A 23,536-nucleotide genomic window follows, 5' to 3' on the forward strand; every position below is an offset into this window, starting at 1 on the left:
AGTTATCTTATCTGTGGCTGTGTCTCCCGTCCTTCTGGTAGACTTGGCTCCCTCGCTGACATTATCAGTATCAGACCCAGGTACCAATAAGGTTGCTACTAGATCAAAAAAACAGTAAGGGGTAGCCTGGGAAGGTCAGCAATAGCAAGTAATAATGAACCGCCTGCTAAACGAAGTTGGGGGGTGCGCGACAAGACAGAACCAAAGGACCAAATCAAAGCAGCAAACAGCCAACGCATTAAAACCTGACACCAGGACTCCCGGAGCTCACACAGGGGCCAACAATGATTAGCATGCCTATGAGTAGTACCCAAGTACCATTGGACTCTGATTGTAATACTGACCAGTGGAAAAGACTTGAGACTTTGGTGTCTGTTCTTTTGAACCCTCTATTGTGTAAATTATCAATTATTGAGGAGAAACTGTCGCAACTTGAGTGCCGATGCATTTGTTTAGATCAAGTACCAGCCATCAATGCCCCCAAACCACCACCAATGGGAGGGTGGGTAACAGGGATACCTTCTTCTGGAAGTCCTAAGCCAAGAGAAGTTACCTGTGCTTAAACGGTAACTCATTCCTCCAAAACTAATAGGGGGGCAACAAGCCCGGAGGCTGGGAGTGGGACTCTGGCCATAAAGCCCCCGGGGAAATTGGCGGCAGGGTTAGACACTGCACAGAGAGAGGGTGGACAAAGGGCCCCCAGGGAACATAGCGAGTACCAACTAAGGGGGGAGCCCAGTGTAGCTGCTTGCAGTAGTCGTGACCTACCAGTAATAGACCTCCCACCGGCATGCTGCCCCTACACAGTGGTCCTGTCAGGTGTCCCTGGGCACAATAATGCACAGGAAGAATCCACGCCGCAGCGAATTAATAAAGTGGCACATTGGATGTGCAAGTATGCAGGGTTCAATATTACAGAGTATCGCCATATTCTCATGGCAAGGAGGGTGTCATGGATTGGTAGGTTGAGGAAAGCCTTCCCAGGAGATAGTGTGATTGACACGCTTAGACAAACCTTTACCGCTGTTTTTTTTTTATAGGCCATCCCCTACTCCGAACTCTCTACAATGTTATGTAGGACAGGGGGAGGGATTAATATGGGGGGGCAGGCCGATTGCCCTTGGCAACGTGTTTGCCCCACTGAGGAACCTGAATGACAATGACTGACTACGTCAAGGGGAGCCTGAGGGAAGAGTCTTTGATATCCCAGGGGTTAACAGTGGCACAACAGGGAGCAGAGAGGAGTTCACCCGTGGGATAACATTGCAACGTGTTTGCCCCACTGAGGAACCTGAATGACAATGACTGACTACGTCAAGGGGAGCCTGAGGGAAGAGTCTTTGATATCCCAGGGGTTAACAGTGGCACAACAGGGAGCAGAGAGGAGTTCACCCGTGGGATAACATTGCAAATTATACATGAATATAGGGACGGCAGTCATCAGGGGTCAAATAACGTAGAGATGGCTGCTCCAATGTCTAGTAGTGTACCGAGGGTGGACCTTAGGGCAGGGAGTGTGGGGGGGGCGATATGAAATTAATCTCATGGAACATAGCAGGTTTATTGACGTTAGTAAACTTCAAATAGAAGAGAATAAATACCTGAGCCGTATGTTGAAATTACCGCAAAGTACCCCGCCATACATTGTTCACGAAGAACTTGGGCTCAAATACATCTCCGATGTGGTAGCAGTTAAGCCATTACTAGGTTGAGCAAAAATCTGGACAAATGAAGAGGCAGTCTTCAGTAGGAGGGTTATCCAGGATTGTCTCTCGTTGGAGCATGGGCTCAAGATTCCCTGGTTAAAATATGTGAAGGATTCTTTTTCTAGACTAGGACGTGTAGAACTTTTTCTAAACCCTGCTAATGCGAGAGCCCGGGATAAGGCACTCATTAAAGACCTGCACTTTAAGTATGCTATGGGGAATCGGGAGGCTATAGAACTCGCCGAGCCCGACTCGAGAGAAATCAACACAGGGAATAGAACCTTATTTATTGTTTACAATCAGCCCACACGACAGATTTTTATTCACGCGTTTTAGATTAAACTTATTTCACTATTTATTGGCAGTTCCTGAGGGTTTTACACTGAATATAGAAGATAAGGGACCCTGTGGCTGCGACAATAGGTCTCCACAGGATACCCTACACTTTGTCCTACTCTGTCCGTTTTATGCATATCCTAGAAAAATGTACCTGAAGGGCCTTTTAAAAAAATCAAGTTTTAGACAAGCACGTGTAGCCTTGTTGTTTTTAAAATTGTCATCAGATGTTTTTACGCTTTTCTGTATGTCCAATTTCTTAAGAGCTGCTTTAAAGTTAAGGAACACGATGGGGGTCTGAACTATAGAGACATTTTTTGCGACTTTGCACTATGACTTGCTGATGCATAAGTTTTAGCGGATTATTACAAATAATAATTTTATAGTATAATCAGAATGGGTTGGATGATACATACATGATGGTGTATTTTATAAAAATATATGTATCTTTTATGGTATTGCTCATATGCCGAATAAAGATTGTTTTTATTATTATTGTTAACTGCCTGGAGCTCAACACAGACAAGACAGAAGTGTTTATTTTTGGGAACAACACCTTCAAACTGAATGACACTTGGTGGCCCCCTGAATTCGGACCCACACTGACAGACCACACCCACAACCTAGGCATCATCTTGGACAGCAAACTCACCATGAAATGCCAGATCAGTGCAGTCTCCTCCACGTGCTTCCACACCCTTCGCATGCTCCGAAAGATATTCAGAAGGCCCCCCCCACATTGTTTTGATTGCGCCTATCAGATAACACAGAATCTTCCACATGGTAGCCCAACTCCAGGTGCAGTCAAAGCACTTTAACACAGCACCTTTAGAAAAGGGTTTTATTTTTCAAAATGCAAGGACTTTCTCTCTTTTAGAATAAGGCTTGGGGTTTATTTTACACAATGCTCTCAAAAGCTTTCCGAGATGTCAAATGCAAAAGGTTCAAATATACAAAGAGAGATATATATATATATATGTTTATATGCAAGCAATAATAACACACTTGGTAAATATAATGCATGAATAATACTGATGAATGAACAAGCAGCAAATAATAGAGATAAGACTCAAGCAAATATACTGGACATCTTGCAAGAGATCAGAAAGTTATATATACATCAAATGAGTACTTTGGAGGTGCACTTTGACTCACTCACACAGCACAAAGAAAACACACTCACTCACACATCAAATAATTACAGCCACTGGCTCACAACACAATGGCAATAATCAAAACTCAATACATCACCTGGTGCAAAACACTGCATCTCAATCTGGGGAAGTAAAAAGCCGTGATTGACAGCATCAGCAACCAGGCTTCACTCCGAGATAGACGCGTCCGTCCTTGCTCGAATTCCAAACTGCCGGTTTCCAAGTCCACAACCCTCAGTTTTAAACACACTAGAAGGTTCGAGAAAGACCTCCCCCTGGGCCAGAGGAATCTTACCAGGACTGGCCAGGTTCCAAGCAAGCATTCCCACGGCAGGAAGGAGCTCTCACATCCTCTTCTTCAAATCTCGCATGTTCCAGCCTCTATCTTGACAAAGCTCACAAGGCTTTCAGAATACATAAACAATCCCTCACGAAAACAGAAAGACAACACCGAGCACATGTATGCATCACTGCCCACATCACTGCACTTCGAAACCAGAGTACATTCCACACCTTTCTCTCCCTTTCATGCTTTCAAAAGCATATCCCACACGCTCTGCTCCTGGCAAGGCTATTCTACTCCGTCACAGATCCCACTGAAAGACAGCAAGATTACAATAACAAAACTTTTAAGAGAAGCAGGCATATGCAGGACCGTCGTACATCCAGACTAGGATTAAATAACACACTAAAGTCAGTTAAAATAATAGTAGTCAAAGGTCATCAATCAATCAATCAATCATAGTATTTATAAAGCACTACATACCCATGAGGGCCTCAATGTGCTAGGGGGGGACGCTGCTACTGTTCGAAGAGCCAGGTCTTGAGAAATCTCCTGAAGGTTAGGAGGTCTCCGGTCTGCCGCAGTAGGATGGGGAGGGTGTTCCATGTCTTGGCGGCGAGGTGGGAGAATGATCTGCCGCAGTCGGTCACTCTTCGAATGCGTGGGACGGTGGCGAGGGCGTGGTCTGTGTAGCAGAGCTGGCGGGTGGGGGTGTAGAGGCTGAGTCGGCTGTTGAGGTACGCTGGTCCGGTGTTGTGGAGTGCCTTGTGTGCGTGGGTGAGGAGTTTGAAGGTTATCCTCTTGTTGATGGGGAGCCAGTGCAGGTCTCTCAGGTGGGGTGTGACGTGGCTGCAGCGAGGAATGTTGAGGATCAGGCGTGCAGAGGCGTGCTGGATGCGTTGGAGCCGTTTTAGGAGTTTGGCCGGAGCTCCTGCATAGAGTGCGTTGCCGTAGTCCAGTCTACTGTTGACGAGGGCCTGGGTGACCATCCTTCTAGTTTCGGTGGGGATCCACTTGAAGATCCTACGAAGCATGCGCAGGGTGTTGAAGCAGGAGGAGGAGACAGCATTGACCTGCTTTGTCATGAAGAGGGTGGAGTTGAGGTTGACCCCTAGGTTGCGTGCGTGGTCGGTGGGTGTAGGGGGTGCTCCTAGTGCAGTCGGCCACCAAGAGTCGTCCCAGGCTGAGGGGGTGGATCCGAGGATGAGGACCTCCGTCTTGTCTGAGTTCAGCTTCAGTTGGCTGTTTCTCATCCAGTCGGCGACGGCCTTCATTCCTTTGTGGAGGTTGGTTTTGGCAGTGTGGGGGTCTTTGGTGAGGGAGAGGATCAGCTGGGTGTCGTCGGCATAGGAGATGATGTTGAGGTCCTGCCGGCGTGCGACGTGGGCAAGCGGTGCCATGTAGACGTTGAACAACGCTGGGCTGAGGGATGAGCCTTGGGGTACGCCACAGATGATCTCGGTGGCTTCGGAGCGGAAGGGGGAGGCGGACGCTCTGTGTTCTGCCAGAGAGGAAGGAGGTGGTCCAGTCCAGGGCCTTCTCTTAGATTCCGGTGTCATGGAGGCGTGTTTGTAGTGTGCGGTGGCAGACCGTGTCGAAGGCAGGTCCAGGAGGATGAGGGCCGTGGATTCTCAGTTGTCAAGCAGGGTCCCGATGTCGTCGGTGGCGGCGATGAGGGCAGTTTTGGTGCTGTGGTTGCTGCGGAACCCGGACTGGGACGGGTCCAGGATGCTGTTCTCCTCAAGGAAGCTGGTCAGTTGTTTGTTGATGGCCTTTTATGACCTTCACCGGGAACGGGAGCAGGGAGATGGGTCGGAAGTTCTTGAGGTCCTTGGAGTCCGCCTTGGGTTTTTTGAGTAAGGCGTTAATCTCTGCGTGCTTCCAGCTCTCCAGGAAGGTCGCTGTCTCGAAGGAGATGTTGATGGTTTTCCGGAGATGGGGTGCGATGGTGCTGCTGGCTTTGTTGAAGATGTGGTGTGGGCAGGGGTCTTCCGGGGATCTGGAGTGGATGGTGTTCATGATCTTGATGGTGTCGTCGTCGTTGATGTTGGCCCAGGCGAGCAGGCGGTTGGTGCGGGTGGTGGTCGTGAGAGCGGGGGTCTCAGCGGTTGCCGGGGTGGTGACGGCGTCGAAGCTGTCGTGGATGTCTGTGACCTTGCGATGGAAGAAGGTGGCCAACGGGTCACACAGGTCTTGTGACGGTGGGATGTCGTTGGTGTTGGAGCTGGGGTTGGAGAGTTCCTTCACATTTTTGAAGAGCTCTTTGCTGTTGTGTGCGTTGTTGTCTAGGCGGTCTTTGAAGGAGGTCCTTTTGGCGGATCTGATGGGGTGGTGGTGTCTGCAGGTGGGAGCTTGCTGGGTCTCAAACCACAAGAGTGCCTCTAGCACTACATTCCACCCCATGACCCTTGACTATCATCACCTACATATATCAAAAACGGAACCTCTTAACTGAAAGCACATCTATGATTGAAAAACTGAATTTTTAAACTAAAAGCACAACTATGTTTGAAAAACACATTAAAACAGTGAAATCATAAAAGCATGTGATAATCATTTCAAAGCATGTCTTAACTGAAAGCACAACTATGAGTGACGCACTGCATTTCTTAACTGAAAAACATAACTATGTTTGAAAAACACGTTGAAGCAGTAACATTATAAGCTCATGTGCTGAACTGAAAGCACAAGTATAAAACTGTGAAATCATAAAAGCATGTAATAATCATTTAAAAGCATGTAAAAATAGCTCATGTATATCTGGATACTCAGCAAGAATAAATGTTTGATGGATACACAAAATAAATTATGCAAATAGAACCAAGCATATGAACTCAGTAATGCTCCTAATGTCTCAAATGGCTAATACTGGAACTTCTACTGTTGAAGCAGCCAAACATATATTTTGTGCTAAAAAATAAAGACAACATAATCATTTTCTTTTTATCTTTAACTAAATTTCACAACATCTTTGTCGTTCTTATTCTTTTTAAACAAACAGTCCTTCTGTGCGAAAGACACACAGCTTTCATGTTTATATCAGTTCATCAGTCTTGAGTTGGTACGACTGTCTGTTTTTTTCAGCCACAGGTTGCATTGTCTAGTGGTCACTCCAGGATTGGGGAGGGGGGAGGGGAGGGGTCCCACCCATACGGGGCTCATATACACAGACATCAGGCACACCAACACGTCGCAGTATGATGGCCTGGAAAAGAAACAGAAAAAAACAGAGAGGGACCCCTTAAAGCTCTCAAGGGAAATGAGGTACTTATAACCAAAGCAAGAAAAATTCCCTTGACCCAGGAGTTCAAATGTTTGAATACAGTAGTTGACAATACATTAGAATATTGAATGCAATATCCAATACGTTATAAACGTATTTTATTATATAACAATTTTTTTATAAAAAAATCTTTTCAAATTCACATTCCATTACACAAAAATTAAAACCGCATAAAGCTTCAGAATTACAACATAATAAAACAAATTTTTCCTTTGTTAAAAAAGCATACAGTACATATCAATCACGGGGCAATTAATTTATCAACAATTTACAATTATGACCAGCATAATAGAGACAAACACAAATGTAAGACACAGCTCTTGTCAAATACAGGTGCAAATCAAATTAGACTCAAAAAACACTCCAGTTAATACATTGATCCAATCAGTATTTAACCTGTTTGTGTCAGTCCTTAGATTGTGCTTTCAACAGTGTCGAAGCGTTTCGATGGCTTCAAATTAATCATACCATCTTTATCAAGACACAATGTTCCTGTCTCTGTCTTATGTCAATTACTTTTTTCTCCCCTAAGTAAAACAAATGTATATGTTCAGTGATTAAATTTATAGATTTTGAATTTATCACAACAATTCTGAAACATCCTCTGTCTCATCATTTATTGGCAATGTCTATGATCTCTACGATCTCTACAAGCAATGGTAAGCCCTTTACGACATTGGGCAGAAGTATTTGCGATTGCCCCTTTTACTAACCAGCTGTATGTGGGTTTAACCCTCCCTCCTAAATTTAACAAACACTCAACCTCTCATTGTTTATTCATGAGGGAGACCCCTCACATGTTAGCTCTATATTTCATGGCACATAATTTCCCTAGGTCTGGCTGTTTATAAAAAGTGCATTGTTTCTTGGGACTTTTGCTTAATTTCTTAGGACTTTTAATGGTTCGATAAAATCTTTTATGTCCAATCGTTCTTGTTCCTGTTTTTTGTTCCACTTTCACTAATGCAGAAAACAAAATATATAGAACAGACCTATTGTCAGGCTGTGTCGCTACTATTACTACTATGTAACTCTATGTGCCCTTAATGTGTCTTGGTATGATCGCACATTATCCCTTCCCCTCTGAACCCAAGTATCGCTTTCTCACCTTATTGTTAAATTAGTGGCCGTGGCTCAGATTTTCTGTTACAACAGTGAGTCTTCTGCCCATTTGCGGATGTAGCAAAAACCAAAGGAAATGATGGACGGAGTGTTGAACATTGCAAGCACTCACCCCCAGTCAACTGATCTGGGTTTAATCCATCACCGTTCTTTAGCCCACTCTGCCACCCCAGTTCAGACATGGCCATATGCAAATCAGTCTAACCCTGTGCCTCATGGGAACAGTCCAGCCCGAACTGCCAAGCCATGTCTTCCCTGGACCGGAAACAAGCTTCCTAGGACCGGTTTCTGGCATTTCAGCCGTCTTCAGCCAGGCTTGCTTGAATCCAGTGGCAAAGTGAGCAAGGGACTCACGTCTGAGCATACCCTGCCAACTTATGGCGCACAAAGCAAAAACCAAAGGAAATGATGGACGGAGTGTTGAACATTGCAAGCACTCACCCCCAGTCAACTGATCTGGGTTTAATCTATCACCGTTCTTTAGCCCACTCTGCCACCCCAGTTCAGACATGGCCATATGCAAATCAGTCTAACCCTGTGCCTCATGGGAACAGTCCAGCCCGAACTGCCAAGCCATGTCTTCCCTGGACCGGAAACAAGCTTCCTAGGACTGGTTTCTGGCATTTCAGCCGTCTTCAGCCAGGCTTGCTTGAATCCAGTGGCAAAGTGAGCAAGGGACTCACGTCTGAGCATGCCCTGCCAACTTATGGCGAACAAAGGCTCCGATTTTTTGTTACAACAGTGAAACTTCTGCCCATTTGCGAATGTGGCGCTCCTATTTATATGGTAAGCTCTGCACCACATGAGTGTAAGGAAAATGTACAGCATCTTATCGTCATCTATTTTGTCCAAATGCTATATACCGTAATATTTATAATTACAATAGCTGACTCACTATATTTTACCTTATCTTAGTCTTTGCTCGTATCCCACGTGTTAAAATTAGTGGAGTTTGTATGTTGATGCCGCTATGCTGTGAGGCTAACAGTTCTTCTTCTTCAGCGGGCAGCTTCAAAAATAAGAAACATTAAAATATTAAGACGCTGTCCCGTGTTTACACTATATCTGGACTTCTAGCTCATAAGCTCCTACCCTGCTGGCTGGCGCTTCACATCTCACCTTGAAAGTAATGAAGTCGCCTCGAGAATACGAGTGTCGGGTTCAGTAATGTCCACCAAACGCTTTTCTAAATCGCTTCTATTTAACTCTTGTTCTACGCTTCCTAATTGGCTCTTAATATCACATGATCACGTCCTCACTGCTGTTTCTGAGTGCTCAATTTTGATTGGTTTCAGGAGTCACCTGGTCGGGCTTGTATTTTTTTTCCCTTGTTCCAACTTTATTACTCCTGTTCCCTTTGTGATATTAAGACGACTCTGGAACTAATCTGTTCCTGGTATGCTAATTGTTATTTGTTTAAAAAAAAGAATTTCATATACACGGAAGCGCACAATATATATTTTTGTGCCTACATTAATTATCTTTACCGTGGCGGACTTCTACTAACTCTACCCACCACTCCCGTAGTTGACATCTAGCTCCGTGACGGAATCTGGGGGATTACTCTATTCACAGTTTCCTCGCTGTTGATCTCTTGTTAGTTTTGTGTGTTCTTCTCTCATATGAACGGGGGTAAACTGATGGGGTGTATCCTCATATTCCTATTCTCCCCGCCGTGTCTGTCCTTATTGTGGACTAGTGCTATCTCTGTCCTATATATCGATCTTTATATGGGTGTTTTACAACTATTGCAAAAAACCATAATTCTAAACTCTCTCATGTCTGTGTTCTTGGTTGTGTGAGACCTGGCAATATTTGTGCTGAATAGTGCATCGTACTATGTTACCTCCTAGTTGTCAGCATATTATTGTTCTTATTACTGAATAGCCCTTACTATCTCTAAAAAGTGATCATTTCTTTGGTCTATATTTGTATAATCCTCATCCAATCTTCTCTGGAATTTAGACCTTTTTCCACTGTGTTAAGGTAATAGATGAACCATTGTTCCCTTTTCTTCCTTCTTTGGTCTAGATCACCTCCTCTTCTATCTATCACAATCTTTTCAACGACTGCGAAGAAACTGCACAACTGTGACGGATTTTTACCATCATGCTGAATGCCTCAAAAAGAAATTAAGAGCTAGAGGCTATCCCAACAAATTGATCAAAAATTCTCTCAAAAGAGCAAGATTTTACGATCGGGACAGTTTACTGGACCCTAAACAAGAAAAAAGAAATGCAGCCACAGGAAGAGTAGTATTCGTTACACAGTACTCCAAAATAAGTAATCAAATCAAGAATATGGTCAAAAGGAATTGGAAAATCCTTAACTATGGCACCACTATACAATTACAGAAACCTCTTTTCATTTAGACGTAATAAAACCATTAGAAACTCATTAGTGAGAAACTACAAAACAACAGTGGAGAAGCAAAGTACTATAAGAGGGGACGTAGCAAAAGGTAATAACAAATGTGGAACATGTTCAATGTGCCCACAATGTTAAGAAGGTAAGAGTGTTACTTTTGCCGAGAAAAATCTGATTGCTACAACATTAAACAACTGCCGCAGTAAAAACGTGGTTTATCTCTTGATCTGGCCATGGGGACTAGTGTACGGGGGGGAAACAAGTAGAGAGCTCCGTACACGTTTACTAGAGCACAAATCTGCAATTAGAAAGAACAAGGAAGATGCCCCCTTAACAGATCACTTTCGAAGAAAGAACCATGATTGCAGCGACTTCAAATGGTTTATTCTTAAAAAGACTGTGATAGATAGAAGAGGAGGTGATCTAGACCAAAGAAGGAAGAAAAGGGAACAATGGTTCATGTGTTACCTTAACACAGTGGAAAAAGGTCTAAATTCCAGAGAAGATTGGATGAGGATTATACAAATATAGACCAAGAAATGATCACCTTTTAGGGATAGTGAGGGCTATTCAGTAATAAGAATAATAATATGCTGAGAACTAGGAGGTCACATAGTACGATGCACTATTCAGCACAAATATTGCCAGGTCTCACACAACCAAGAACCCAGACATGAGAGTATTTAGAATGATGTTTTTTTGCAATAGTTGTAAAACACCCATATAAAGACCAATATATAGGACAGAGTTAGCACTAGTCCACAATAAGCACTGACACGGCGGAGAGAATAGCAATATGAGCATACACCCCATCAGTTTACCCCCGTTCTTATGAGAGAAGAACACACACAATTAACAAGAGATCAACAGCGAGGAAACTGTGAATAGAGTAATCCTCCAGATGCCGTCACGGAGCTAGATGTCAACTACGGGAGTGGTGGGTAGAGTTAGTAGAAGTCCGCCACGGTAAAGATAATGAATGTAGGCACAAAAATATATATTGTGCGCTTCCGGGTATATGACTTTTTTTTTAAACAAATAACAATTAGGATACCAGGAACAGATTAGTTCCAGAGTCGTCTTAATAACACGAAGAGGTTACCATGGGAATGGGAGTAATAAAGTTGGAACAAGGAAAAAAAATACAAACCCGACCAGGTGACTCCTGAAACCAATCAAAATTGAGCACTCAGAAACAGCAGTGAGGACGCGATCACGTGATATTAAGAACCAATTAGGAAGCGTAGAACAAGAGTTAAATAGAAGCAATTTAGAGAAGCGTTTGGTGGACATTACTGAACCCGACACTCGTATTCTCGAGGCGACTTCATTACTTTCAAGGTGAGACGTGAAACGCCAGCCAGCAGGGTCGGGGCTTATGAGTTAGAAGTCCAGATATAGTGTAAACACGGGACAGCTTCTTAATATTTTAATGTTTCTTATTTTTGAAGCTGCACGCTGAAGAAGAAGAACTGTTAGCCGCACAGCATAGCGCCATCAACATACACACTCCACTAATTTTAACATGTGGGATACGAGCAAAGACTAAGATAAGGTAAAATATAGTGACTCAGCTATTGTAATTATAAATATTACTGTATATAGCATTTGGACAAAATAGATGACGATAAGATGCTGTACATTTTCCTTAGACTCGTGAGGTGCAGAGCTTACTAAAAAAATAGGAGCGCTACATCCGCAAATGGGCAGAAGATTCACTGTTGTAACAAAAAATCTGAGCCACGGGAATGCATTGAACTAATTTAACAACAAGGTGAGAAAGCGATACTTGGGTTCAGAGGGGAAGGGATAATGTGCGATCATACCAAGACACATTAAGGGCACATAGAGTTGCATAGAAGTAATAGTAGCCACACAGCCTGACAATAGGTCTGTTCTATATATTTTGTTTTCTGCATTAGTAAAAGTGGATCAAAAAACAGGAACAAGAACAATTGGACATAAAAGATTTTATCGAACCAGTAAAAGTCTTATGAAATTAAGCAAGAGTCCCAAGAAACAAGGTACTTTTTATAAACAGCCAGACCTAGAGAAATTATGTGCCATGAAATATAGAGCTAACATGTGAGGGGTCTTCCTCATGAATAAACAATGAGGGGTTGAGTGTTTGTTAAATTTAGGGGGGAGGGTTAAACCCACATACAGCTGGTTAGTAAAAGGGGCAATCGCAAATACTTCTGCCCAATGTCGAAAAGGGCTTACCATTGCTTGTAGAGATCGTAGAGATCATAGATATTGCCATTAAATGATGAGACAGAGGATGTTTCAGAATTGTTGTGATAAATTCAAAATCTATAAATCTGATCACTGATTATATACATTTGTTTTACTTAGGGGAGAAAAAAGTAATTGACATAAGACAGAGACAGAAACATTGTGTCTTGATAAAGATGGTATGATTAATTTGAAGCCATCAAAACGGGTCGACGCTGTTGAAAGCACAATCTAAGGACTGACACAAACTGGTTAAATACTAATTGGATCAATGTATTAACTGGAGTGTTTTTTGAGTCCAATTTGATGTGCACCTGTATTCGACAAGAGCTGTGTCTTACATTTGTGTTTGTCTCTATTATGCTGGTCATAATTGTAAATTGTTGATAAATTAATTTCCCCGTGATTGATATGTTTTGTATGCTTTTTAACAAAGGAAGAATTTGTTTTATTATGTTGTAATTGTGAAGCTTTATGCGGTTTTAATTTTTGTGTAATGGAATGTGAATTTGAAAAGATTTTTTTATAAAAAAATGTTTTTATAATAAAATGCCTTTATAACGTATTGGATATAGCATTCAATATTCTAATGTATTATCAACTACTGTATTCAAACATTTGAACTGCTGGGTCAAGGAAATATTTCTTGCTCTGGAAAAGAAACAAGCATCACTCTTCTTGCAAAAAATATTTTTCAAAAAGCGCATGTTTTGCTGTCACTGTTTTGAGTTTGAAGCCACAATATTATCATTCCTGTCTGCACGGATGTCTGCTGGCTCTGGGAAATTATCTGAGAATTCTACCCACGCTATAGCCTCTGAATTCTTGGTATTAGGATGAAACTCTCTTTTTTTCTGCCCAGTAGGAAGGGCTGGGGCAGTCTCCTTTCTGAGTATTTTCCCACTCACTGCTGGATACGTGCTCCCGTTATCAATTGGCAGACGCCCAAGGCAATCCATCTGCTCTGTCTGTTCTGGTAATTTTCCTTGCTTCAACGCGCCCCTCACCGTCTGTGAGTCTGGTCTGTCTTGTGCATTCTGACACATAAGAATCATAGTTCTGAGTAAATGTACAGGGATCTGGATCCCTTCATTCTCTGCCCACCTGTGTGTGTGGTCTTTCTCTCCTAAGTGCTCGTATTTAGTCATGTACACCAAATCTGAATCGTGTGTCACCACCTCTGTCTCCAAGATTTTAGCCTTTTCATGTGCAAGGCAATTAAATGTTCGGTCATGCACAGTAGCTGCGCTTTGCAGTACAATCTGTTATTTCACTGGGGAATCCTGTATCTCAAACACCACCCCTGGACTTTCTATTGGGACCTGCACAAACCGTTCATGCAAAACTGCAGTCTCTGTCTGTATATGCCAATTTATTACAATTGCTTCCTCCCATTGGCAAATCATATTGTGTTTAATTGTCATCTGCCCAATGTCTTTCAATGCACAAAAGCACAAAAGCATCTCTATCTGTCTAGCATTTAAGAAATGTTTAGTCCACAACTTTGAAAGCATACTTTTCTTTCCCTGTTTCTCACAGTAACTATAAATAGCACACTGCTCTTGAACTGGCACACAAGACTTGTCTCCTTTCTGAATTGACCATATTTTGTAAACATTCTGCACAGTCTGCTGTGCAGATTCAAAAACACCTTGCTGCATTTCTTTTTTCAAAATAGCATCTTTCCATGTAGAGCAAGATTCATCATTCACTGACATGTCTGGTTTATACCTGCAACCAGCGATCGCTAAGTCTAAAAAACTGCTCTGTTCATTTTTCTGCAGATCCACATTTTCTCAGTTCAAATTCATTTCTGGCTGAGGAACGTCCTCAAAAGAATTAATTAAGACCTTCTGTGAGGCCGGCAGATTAACTGGCTTCACATTTTTCACATATGAATCATCCTGACTATCGGAATAGCTAGCCGAAACAAACAGCATTGGAGCTTGGTACATGTTTAACTCTTTTTTCAAAGATTTGTTTTCAAACTGAGCCTCAGCCAACTCTCATATCAGCTCACTACATTCTTTTTCTAAATGTTCAAATTTTTGATACATGCTAAACAATGCATTCAAAATGACACCACTGTTTCTGTCTGAAATACCAAGTTGTTTTCCCTCTTCAAATAACTCAGTTGGCATCTGGTACTCTGAAAACATAGGCATTTTAGAGAGCATGTTCCCCTTTTAATTTTCTTTTTGAATCCTGTGAAAGTGACGCCAAGATGTTTTAATTGCGCCTATCAGATAACACAGAATCCTCCACACGGTAGCCCAACATCCGGCGCAGTCAAAACACTTTAACACAGCACCTTTAGAAAAGGGTTTCATTTTCAAAATGCAAGGACGCTCTCTCTTTTAGAATAAGGCTTGGGGTTTATTTTACACAATACTCTCAAAAGCTTTCCCAGATGTCAAATGCAAAAGGTTCAAATATACAAATATATATATATATATGTTTATATGCAAGCAATAATTACACACTTGCTAAATATAATGCATGAATAATACTGATGAATAAACAAGCAGCAAATAATATGGATAAGACTCAACCAAATATACTGGACGCCCTGCAAGAGATCAGAAAGCTATATATACATCAAATGAGTACTTTGGATGTGCACTTTGACTCACTCACACATCCCAAAGAAAACACACTCACTCACACATCAAATGATCACAGCCACTGGCTCACATCACAATGGCAATAATCAAAGCTCAATACATCCCCTGGTGCAAAACACTGCATCTCAAACTGGGAAAGCAAACAGCCGTGATTGAGAGCGTCAGCAACCAGGGTTCACTCCGAGATAGACGCATCCGTCCTCGCTCAAATTCCAAACTCCCGGTTTCCAAGTCCACAACCCTCAGGTTTAAACACACTAGAGGGTCCAAGAAAGACCTCCCCCTGGGCCAGAGGAATCTTACCAGGACTGGCCAGGTTCCAAGCAAGCATTACCACGGCAGGAAGGAGCTCTTACGCCCCCTTCTTCAAATCTCGCATGTTGCAGCCTCTATCTTGACGAAGCTCACAAGGCTTTCAGACTACATAAACAATCCCTCACAAAAACAGAAAGACCACACTGGGAACATGTATGAATCAGTACCCACAACACTGCACTTCGAAACCAAAGAGTACATTCCACACCTCTCTCTCCCTTTCATGTTTTCAAATGCACATCCCACACGCTCTGCTCCTGGCAAGGCTATTCTACTCCGTGACAGCTCCCACTGAAAGACAGCAAGATTACAAGAACAAAACTTTTAAGAGAAGCAGGCATATGCAGAACCGTCAGACATCCACGCTAGGATGAAATAACACACTAAAGTCAGTTAAAATAATGGTAGTCAAAGGTCATCACAGGATCTCAAACCACAAGAGTGCCTCTAGCACTACACACATCAACACAAGGAAGGCTGTCACTCAAGTCCTAATTACCAGGCGGCTGGACTATTTCAACGCCCTCTATGCAGGACTCACCACCCAACTCCTGAAGAGACTCCAGATGATACAGAACTCAGCCACCAGACTCATACTCGACCTCCCCAAACGGATCCACATCACACCCCACCTCAGGAACCTCCACTGGCTCCCCATCCAGAAAACATGCTAATTTAAGGTGCTTAAACACTCCTACAAGGCCCTCCATGACCAAGGGCCAGCATACATCAACCACCGCTTGCACTTCCACCAACCCTCCAGACACTTGCGCTTCACCTCCCTCGCTCACACTCCTGGCATCCATTGAAGCAACAGTGGAGGACGCTCCTTTTCCTACCTCCCGGCAGGTCCTGCAATGACCTTCCTCTGCACCTCCGAGCATCATCCTCTCTTCCTGAACTCAAAAAAGTACTCAAGACCTGGCTCTTTGACTGATTTCAGCAAAATTCCAGTGCTTGGATACCCTCACGAGTGATTAGCCATGCTCTATAAGTACGAGTTGATTGACATATTTCCTAGGCCAAGACACAAACTATTTGGCTGAAGTCATGACATGTCCAAGGCGATACCCTGATCAAGCAACCTGTGGGCATTGCCTCCCTCTGTGTCCAGTATCACATATGTCCAGCAGGCAACAGTGACTAACGTACTGGCAAAAAGGGCATGACCAAATGCCATTCTATATGCCCAATGGCCGGAGGACATGGTCTCATGCCACTGTCGGTAAACTCTGTGTTCTGGGGTACCAGGCTCAGTACTGGATAATGGTCATGCTATTTGCCCGGGTGCGTCTAGGTGCAGCCACAGGCCATTTATAATGGGTACTGATTGCAATATCAGAGGGCATGGCGAAAGACTACGCCCAGCAAACTATAGTGGCAGGGGTAGTGGGTATGTATTATGTCTCAAAGTCTATCCCTGTACAAAGAGAGCAACAAGGACAGGAATATTGGGCACAGAATATGACCTAAAATTATACCTTATCTCCAGTGACTGACAAACATGACTGGATTTTAGTTGACAGGATGTCCTGGTTTATTTATCTTTACTATTTTTAAGGTGTGACACAATGTGAAAGCTTTGAGACATTAGACCAAAATGAGTGTGGGTAAGATGAGCAGTAAGAGTTTGGAAATAAAAATAGGGACCAAGCAATTAAATGAAAAGGTTTTAGGAATAACAAAGATTTCGATTTCGGTAGCATGTGAGGAGAGCGACAGCGTCACGTAAAGTTCGAGGTAAGCTGTGTGATAGAGACCAGGGCTCCTTACTGAAAACCTTCTCCTTGTAGAAATGGGCCTTAGGTTTGAAGTTCTTCTCAGCAGAGATGAGAGTTCTTTGCAGCATAGTTTGAAGTCAGATCAGAAATGCAATGTAATTGAAAATGTGGAGAAACGCCATGTTGGTTAGAATCTGGAAAATTGGTGGTCAGTGGATGCTTTCAAGAACTGGGCAGATACGCTCCTGATGACACATAAGGGACATCAGCAACGTTGCCGAGTTTTGCAAGGCATATAGGGGCATATTAACAACGAGGCGATAAAAAATTATCGCCGCTTTTGCGGCCGTTTTCGGCCGAAAAGCGGCGATAATTTTATCGCAATATCATCAAGGACACGCTAGCGCGTGTTTCCTTGATGTAGAGCCCGTTTTTTCACAGCCTCGCCTCGCATCGCTAATGAGATGCAAAAGAGGCGTGGCTGTGAAAACAACACATGTTAATATCGTGAAGGCAGCTTCGCGATATTAACAAGGAGGTGCAGCGATAAAAAAAATTGCGCTACCTCAGCCTTAACTCAGGAATTTAACACCTGTTAAATTCCTGACTAAGGCATACTTTTAATAGGATATGGATTATGCTGATAGGACCACAGGGTCCTATCAGCAATGTTATCGCTGTTTTCAATGGAACATCGCTGGAAAACCAGCGATGTTCCATTGAAAACACCGCTATCGCTGAAATATTATCGCCATAGCGCTATGCATTGTAAATATAGCGCTATCATGGCGATAATATTCAGCGATAGCTGGCGATAATTTTTCTGTCGCTATGAACGGCCAGCGATAATTATCGCTGGCCGTTGATAATATGCCCCATAGCTTCTTGAGAAGATGGCGCTTGATGGGTTCAATGAGTATGCTCCAGCAATCCTGCTTAGAAGGAAGCAAGGCATGGATGATGTCAGAAAGGGAGAGGAGATGTTCTGAATCAGGGTTAGGGTAAAGTCGGCCAGTCAAAATCACTGCATTCATTTTGTATATTTTATTTTTGCATTCTTTTATTACACATTCACTCAGAATAAAACATAAAAATAAAGAACAATGTAAAGTAACTGGTATCCATAAGCTAGGGGCCCTTCAGAAGCCAGTTAAAGAAAGAGTACTGAAAAGAAGAGAGCAGGAGGGAAACAAATCTGAGACACATCTTTTAGTGGAAGTTAAGGACAATAAAGTGTATAAAATAAGTCTAAAGGTATAATATATTTTGATTACACACGTGTTTTCAGTTTCTTTACAAAACCGAAATAGAGATTCTGCACACCTGGAAGCCACATATGGAACTGGTATGGTTCCCATGTGCCACTCTCAAGAACAGTGGCCATGCAGATTTTTCAAGTACAACATCTCTTAGTTTCAATTGTGTTAAGTTGAATGTGCCTTTCTGCTTTCGGGCACTTACTGCAAGGTGCCCCGCGAAGGTAACCATGAACGTAACCATGTTGGTGCAGATGTGATGTTTTAGACTACGAAGGCCATTTTGAACTTTATCATGGCTTCCAAAGGTAGATGGTGTAGATCTTTGAGAACTGGTCTAATATGATTGTTTCCTGGCACGTGATACCAGTCTGGCTGCAGAATAAAGGACATCTGTAATGGGTACCACAGTAGCAGGTGAAAAGTCTAGCAGAAGAGCTTTACCATTAGCAGTTGCTAAAGTGACTAATACCTGAACCCCAAGGTGGCAGTCATTTGGGGGTAAAAAAATGTTGGCCTTTTGTGACCGAGTGTACAACAGCTCCAGCCTTTGCCTGCAACACTTTCACTCGTTTTTGATAACGGCCACGGCCCTGCGAGACTTGCAGGCGGAATCTTTGTAGAAACAAAACTATTGCATGAGTTCTTCAAAACGCTTTCAAACAAACAAGTAAAACTGATTTCTTTCTCTAAGGTACAAAAAAATAAAAATCAGGAAAAGAAGCCACGCTTGGATGCCAATCCACACATCCCCAACAAGAAAGCTGCCAGGCAGGACATTCAAAAGCTATTTTAAGAAAAGATTCGAAAGACTGTGTGTGCTTCGGCTTGTTCTCGCCTCACGACCTTTTGCTCAAATGTTTGGCTCCGTCTTCCCCTGGAGTCTGCAGGTTGTGACTCTCACAAATCGAACCATTAATGCGTTTTCTTTGCACCTGCACTGTTTTATGAACTGAACGCACGTATTAGCTTTGTTGGGTGTTCATTCAATTCAGCATCAGAACACACTGAAAAGCAATCGTTTTTTTTGCATCAGGGGCGATTTCGCAACTGTTACTGTGGGATTTAGCAAATTTATAAACAGGACAGAAATGTTACTAAGCAGCAAAAATCACATGGAAACTCCTCATTTCGAAAATGGCAAGTGATACTTAAAGAACAATGGAGGTCGCTAGACATACAAGGCTCTGAAACCCGAAAAGCCGTCTTCTGGCTTGGCATAAGACAACCTGTATATAAATGCTAAAGTATTCTATCCCCACTTTTATTGGTGCTGAAAGTTTACTTGCTTGAGGTTTCAGATAAGTAATATTAATTTTCAATGTTTTAATAAGCTGTCCTTCATTGGAGTGTAGCCATATGAGATTTTCAAGGTCAAAATGCCTGCACTAGGCACTTTTCATCATTATGCACTTTCAATGTTATGTAGAATGTTTTATGGCTTTAATTCACGGAAATAAATATTTACTTAATTTGTTGACATGTTCAGGTTTGAGTCCAGCCCTATTATTAGGGATTTTGCTTCTTTGGAGAGGAAAAGGAGAGAACACACATTGCACAAAATATCTAACCATTCTGGTTTGAAACGTAGTCCTTGAAGAGGGTGAAACAAAATACATTTGCTTTTGTCTGGATTGGGCTTTAATAGATGTTCATCCCGTTCTGAAGCATTGCTAAGCAGCTCTTCAGAGTTATGTTGTGAATAGAGGATATATTTAATGATTTTTTGTTTCATCCACTTGTTAGTGGACAGCCACCCCTGTTCCTTCCAGATAGACTCAGAAGATGACCATGTGTAGCTTGAACAGCAGAGGGGCCAATACTGCGCCCAATATCGAGGATAAATAAATCACATAACCTGATCAAATGTTATGGTTGATGGCAAAGTGTTCTCACACCTCACCACAATGCCCTCGTGAGCTCTGACGATCTCAAATAGACTGTCAATATCAACTCTGTAAATTCCGCACGGAGATCCAGGAAGATGCAGAGAAAGGTGGCGCTCCCATCCAACATGCTATGACTAGTGTCTAGGATTTTTAGTAGGGCAGGCTCAATGCAGCACCCACTGATTCAATTCCATTGACCTGCACTTCAAAAGAAGGGGTGCTGGCTAGTGTCACCACTAGACTCCTGCATTTTTAATAGTAAAGATGATTTGGTTGAGTAGAGTGGCACAAGTCTTGAAACATTTGGCGAGATCCAGGACAGCCCACAGTCAGGAAACAAAACATTCAGCTAAAATTGGCACAGAGTGATATCCAGTAAAGAACTAACATAATGACTGTATTAATTTAAGAGTTATCTTTACTCAACAAGAAGGCTGGGATCAATGATATATGAATGCGTAAAACAATTCCAAGCCGAAAATCCATTAACATTACCTAATTATAATTAACTATGCAACCAATCAGCACAGCCCCAATAAACTGCTCGTAACCTTACAGATGACATCACACTTGACATTAAATTAGGTCATCATTTTATGTTAATGTGAAGATAGCAATCATTTTTGAATGATTAACTTTTGAATACCAACTAACGGGATAACTTTCATGCATATCAAGTATTCTGAAGGGTGAAAAGGACAAATTGACAATTAACGTTGTTTGCATGCTTTCATATAGCAAGTTTTCTGATATTTCAGTCATTACACAAAATTGAATAAGGGCGTGCAAACATGCCATTGGTAAAAGGTTCGAACCTGTGAATAGTTCTACAGATGCACCCTTAAAACACCATTCTAAAGGGCAATCAACTACTAATGCGTTCTCCAGGGCATTCGCCTAATTATAAATGACCACTCACCTGGTGTCTGTCCACTGCAATTGCCGTGAGGGTCAAGGCTGAGACGTGTAGCGAGCAATACTGAGCGAATCGGCTGACATGACACATGCCCTTTCCGAAGATCCAGGTGCTGTTCACAAAACGAGCCTGGGGAAGGATCAAAACATTGTTTGATTGTGCATGTCACAAAAATAGGTTCTATAAATGCATTGTACGCAAAATAACAGGTGCATTGCACTTACGTGGAAATACATATGTCCAGTCAGGACCGGGGTCTTGAAAGAGCACTAAAGAGGCAGCCCTATGTGTGAAGTCATTTTTTTTATAAATGTATATATATTTCATATTAAATACAAATAAGAAAGGAAATTCAAAACAATATCCAAGCAAAAAGGTCGAGCGCGTCTTCATCTATGTATGGACATTGCATCAAACCTCAGTATTGCACCTTGACGTTAACATAGCAATATATGAGAAGGCGTCATTATAGTATACTGTCAACAGTACCATCCAGCCGCGGTCTTACTTTAAATATGTATGATTAGATTGACGAAGCTAGTAAAAATTAATGGGTCTAGCCATTCCAAAACGGCCACGGGTAGCCATGATATTTACACTAAATCAGACAAGCTATTCTGTGTGATTCCCTTTGTCCATAAGGTATGTTTGTAAAGGGGCCCATACGTCTCTCGGGTGTGAGGTGAGTGGCAGAGACGTCGTATAGATAGGTCTTGTACCCCATGTTACAGCTACTCTGCTTTTGGCAAGAGGAGAGCAAGTACCACAAATTTACAAGAACTCTTGGGGAGTGGCCTTGACAAAACCCAGACGTGCCATTAGAGGGTAGGGAAACGACGGTGTTACCAAGGGTGGATTGCGATAAAAAATCTGCCCAAGCACGCTAAAAAAAAGTAGCCCATATTTGCATATAGCTTTTTCGTAAAAGACTGTTTTGGCGAATTTTATAAAAAAGGGGAGGGGGTGGTTACAAAAAATGCAGGGATTAGTTTACACTAGTGAAACACACCTGAAAACAAGTGAGGCCACTTTTGCTCAGGCCCCCTGCCCGATATGCATATATTAATAGGCCGGCCAAGGTAGAGAAAAGGAGTGACACATCTGCCCGTTGGCAAAATGGAGGTAATGGACGCCCATCTGCCTCCAGAAAAGCCACTCAGGCAGCCACCGGGCCGCTGGCGGCATCCAACAACGCAAAAACCGTCCAAATGGGCACCCCAGGCTTCTAAAAAAAGCAGCCCACAGCTGGAATTCGGATGCTGGCCCCACTGGCAGTGCCGGAGTGCCCGCGTTACCAATCCGACGCTGGGTGTTACCGCCATTTGCGGTGAAGCCTCCAATATCGTCTACCGGTAGGTGGACACTGGAGGGCAGGTATGCACCAAGTTAAAGTAATCCACCTCAGGCTGCCGACACGTAGGGCAGGACAGATCCACAGCCCAATGCAATGGACATTAAACCATACAGGGAATAGCATACTCGCTGCAAAAGTGTTAAATGCACCAGCCGGTGTCTACTGTTTGAGTTTGTATGCAGCAGTATTGCGAGATATCAACAACAATTATAGCTCTCGAGTCTTTTTCCCACCTATTTTTTAACATTCTTTTGGAGCTAGTGCTGCTCCACCTTTCACAATATAAAGTTTAGTTATCAGCCTTTGGGGCTCTACAGAGGCATGTGCCAGCCATGTTTGGACACAATATCGAGTCCAAAATATTATATGGATAAATATCATGTCAAGAATATGGAGGACAAAAACATCGTGAAGCTAAGGGGCAAATTTATGAGCCCCTTGCGCCACCGGAGAGTCACTTTTTGTGACGCTCCAGCATTGCAAACGATGAAATCATATTTAGGAGGTCAGGGAAAGCCACTTTGCATGCCTTTGAAAGGCCCTACTGATAAGGAGTAAGGCAAAGCAAATCGCTGCATTGCCTTACTCTGCGCTAGGGAAGCGTTCCATGGCCGGTGCGCTGGGTGTTCCCACGCAACACTCATGGATTTTGATGCTGCCCCAGATTTACAAAACTATGTAAACCTGGGGGTGCAGCAAAACCTCACCCCTCTGCAGGGAAGGTGCAACAATAAGCAAGTATTTCTCCTTGTTATTTCTTCTTTTCACGTGTGGTGTATTTTGCAGCATTCTGCAGCACACATAGAAAGAGGGAAAAGCATTCCAGGATTGTTTTTGTGCAGAAGGTGCCCTTTCATAATGCCTGAGATTCCATGATGTTCTCTGGAGGAATAACAGAGGCCACGTGTCAAAATTCACCATCAGTGCTAACCTTTAGTTTGTCCCAGAGCTTCTCATCATCAGCACTATGCATGC

At 42.8% G+C, this 23,536-nt stretch overlaps 1 protein-coding gene across 1 annotated transcript in view; it reads right to left on the minus strand.

The window, feature by feature from the left end:
• GPR83 (G protein-coupled receptor 83) overlaps positions 1-23,536 on the minus strand; it is a 414,413-nt gene that overhangs the window by 160,842 nt on the left and 230,035 nt on the right. The window contains exon 2 of the mRNA XM_085624060.1: positions 21,211-21,336. Within this exon, the coding sequence (XP_085480186.1) occupies positions 21,211-21,336 (126 nt within the window). The remainder of the gene's footprint in view (positions 1-21,210; positions 21,337-23,536) is intronic.

Source organism: Triturus cristatus, chromosome 8 (genome assembly GCF_964204655.1).
Source record: "Triturus cristatus chromosome 8, aTriCri1.1, whole genome shotgun sequence".
NCBI lineage: Eukaryota > Metazoa > Chordata > Amphibia > Caudata > Salamandridae > Triturus > Triturus cristatus.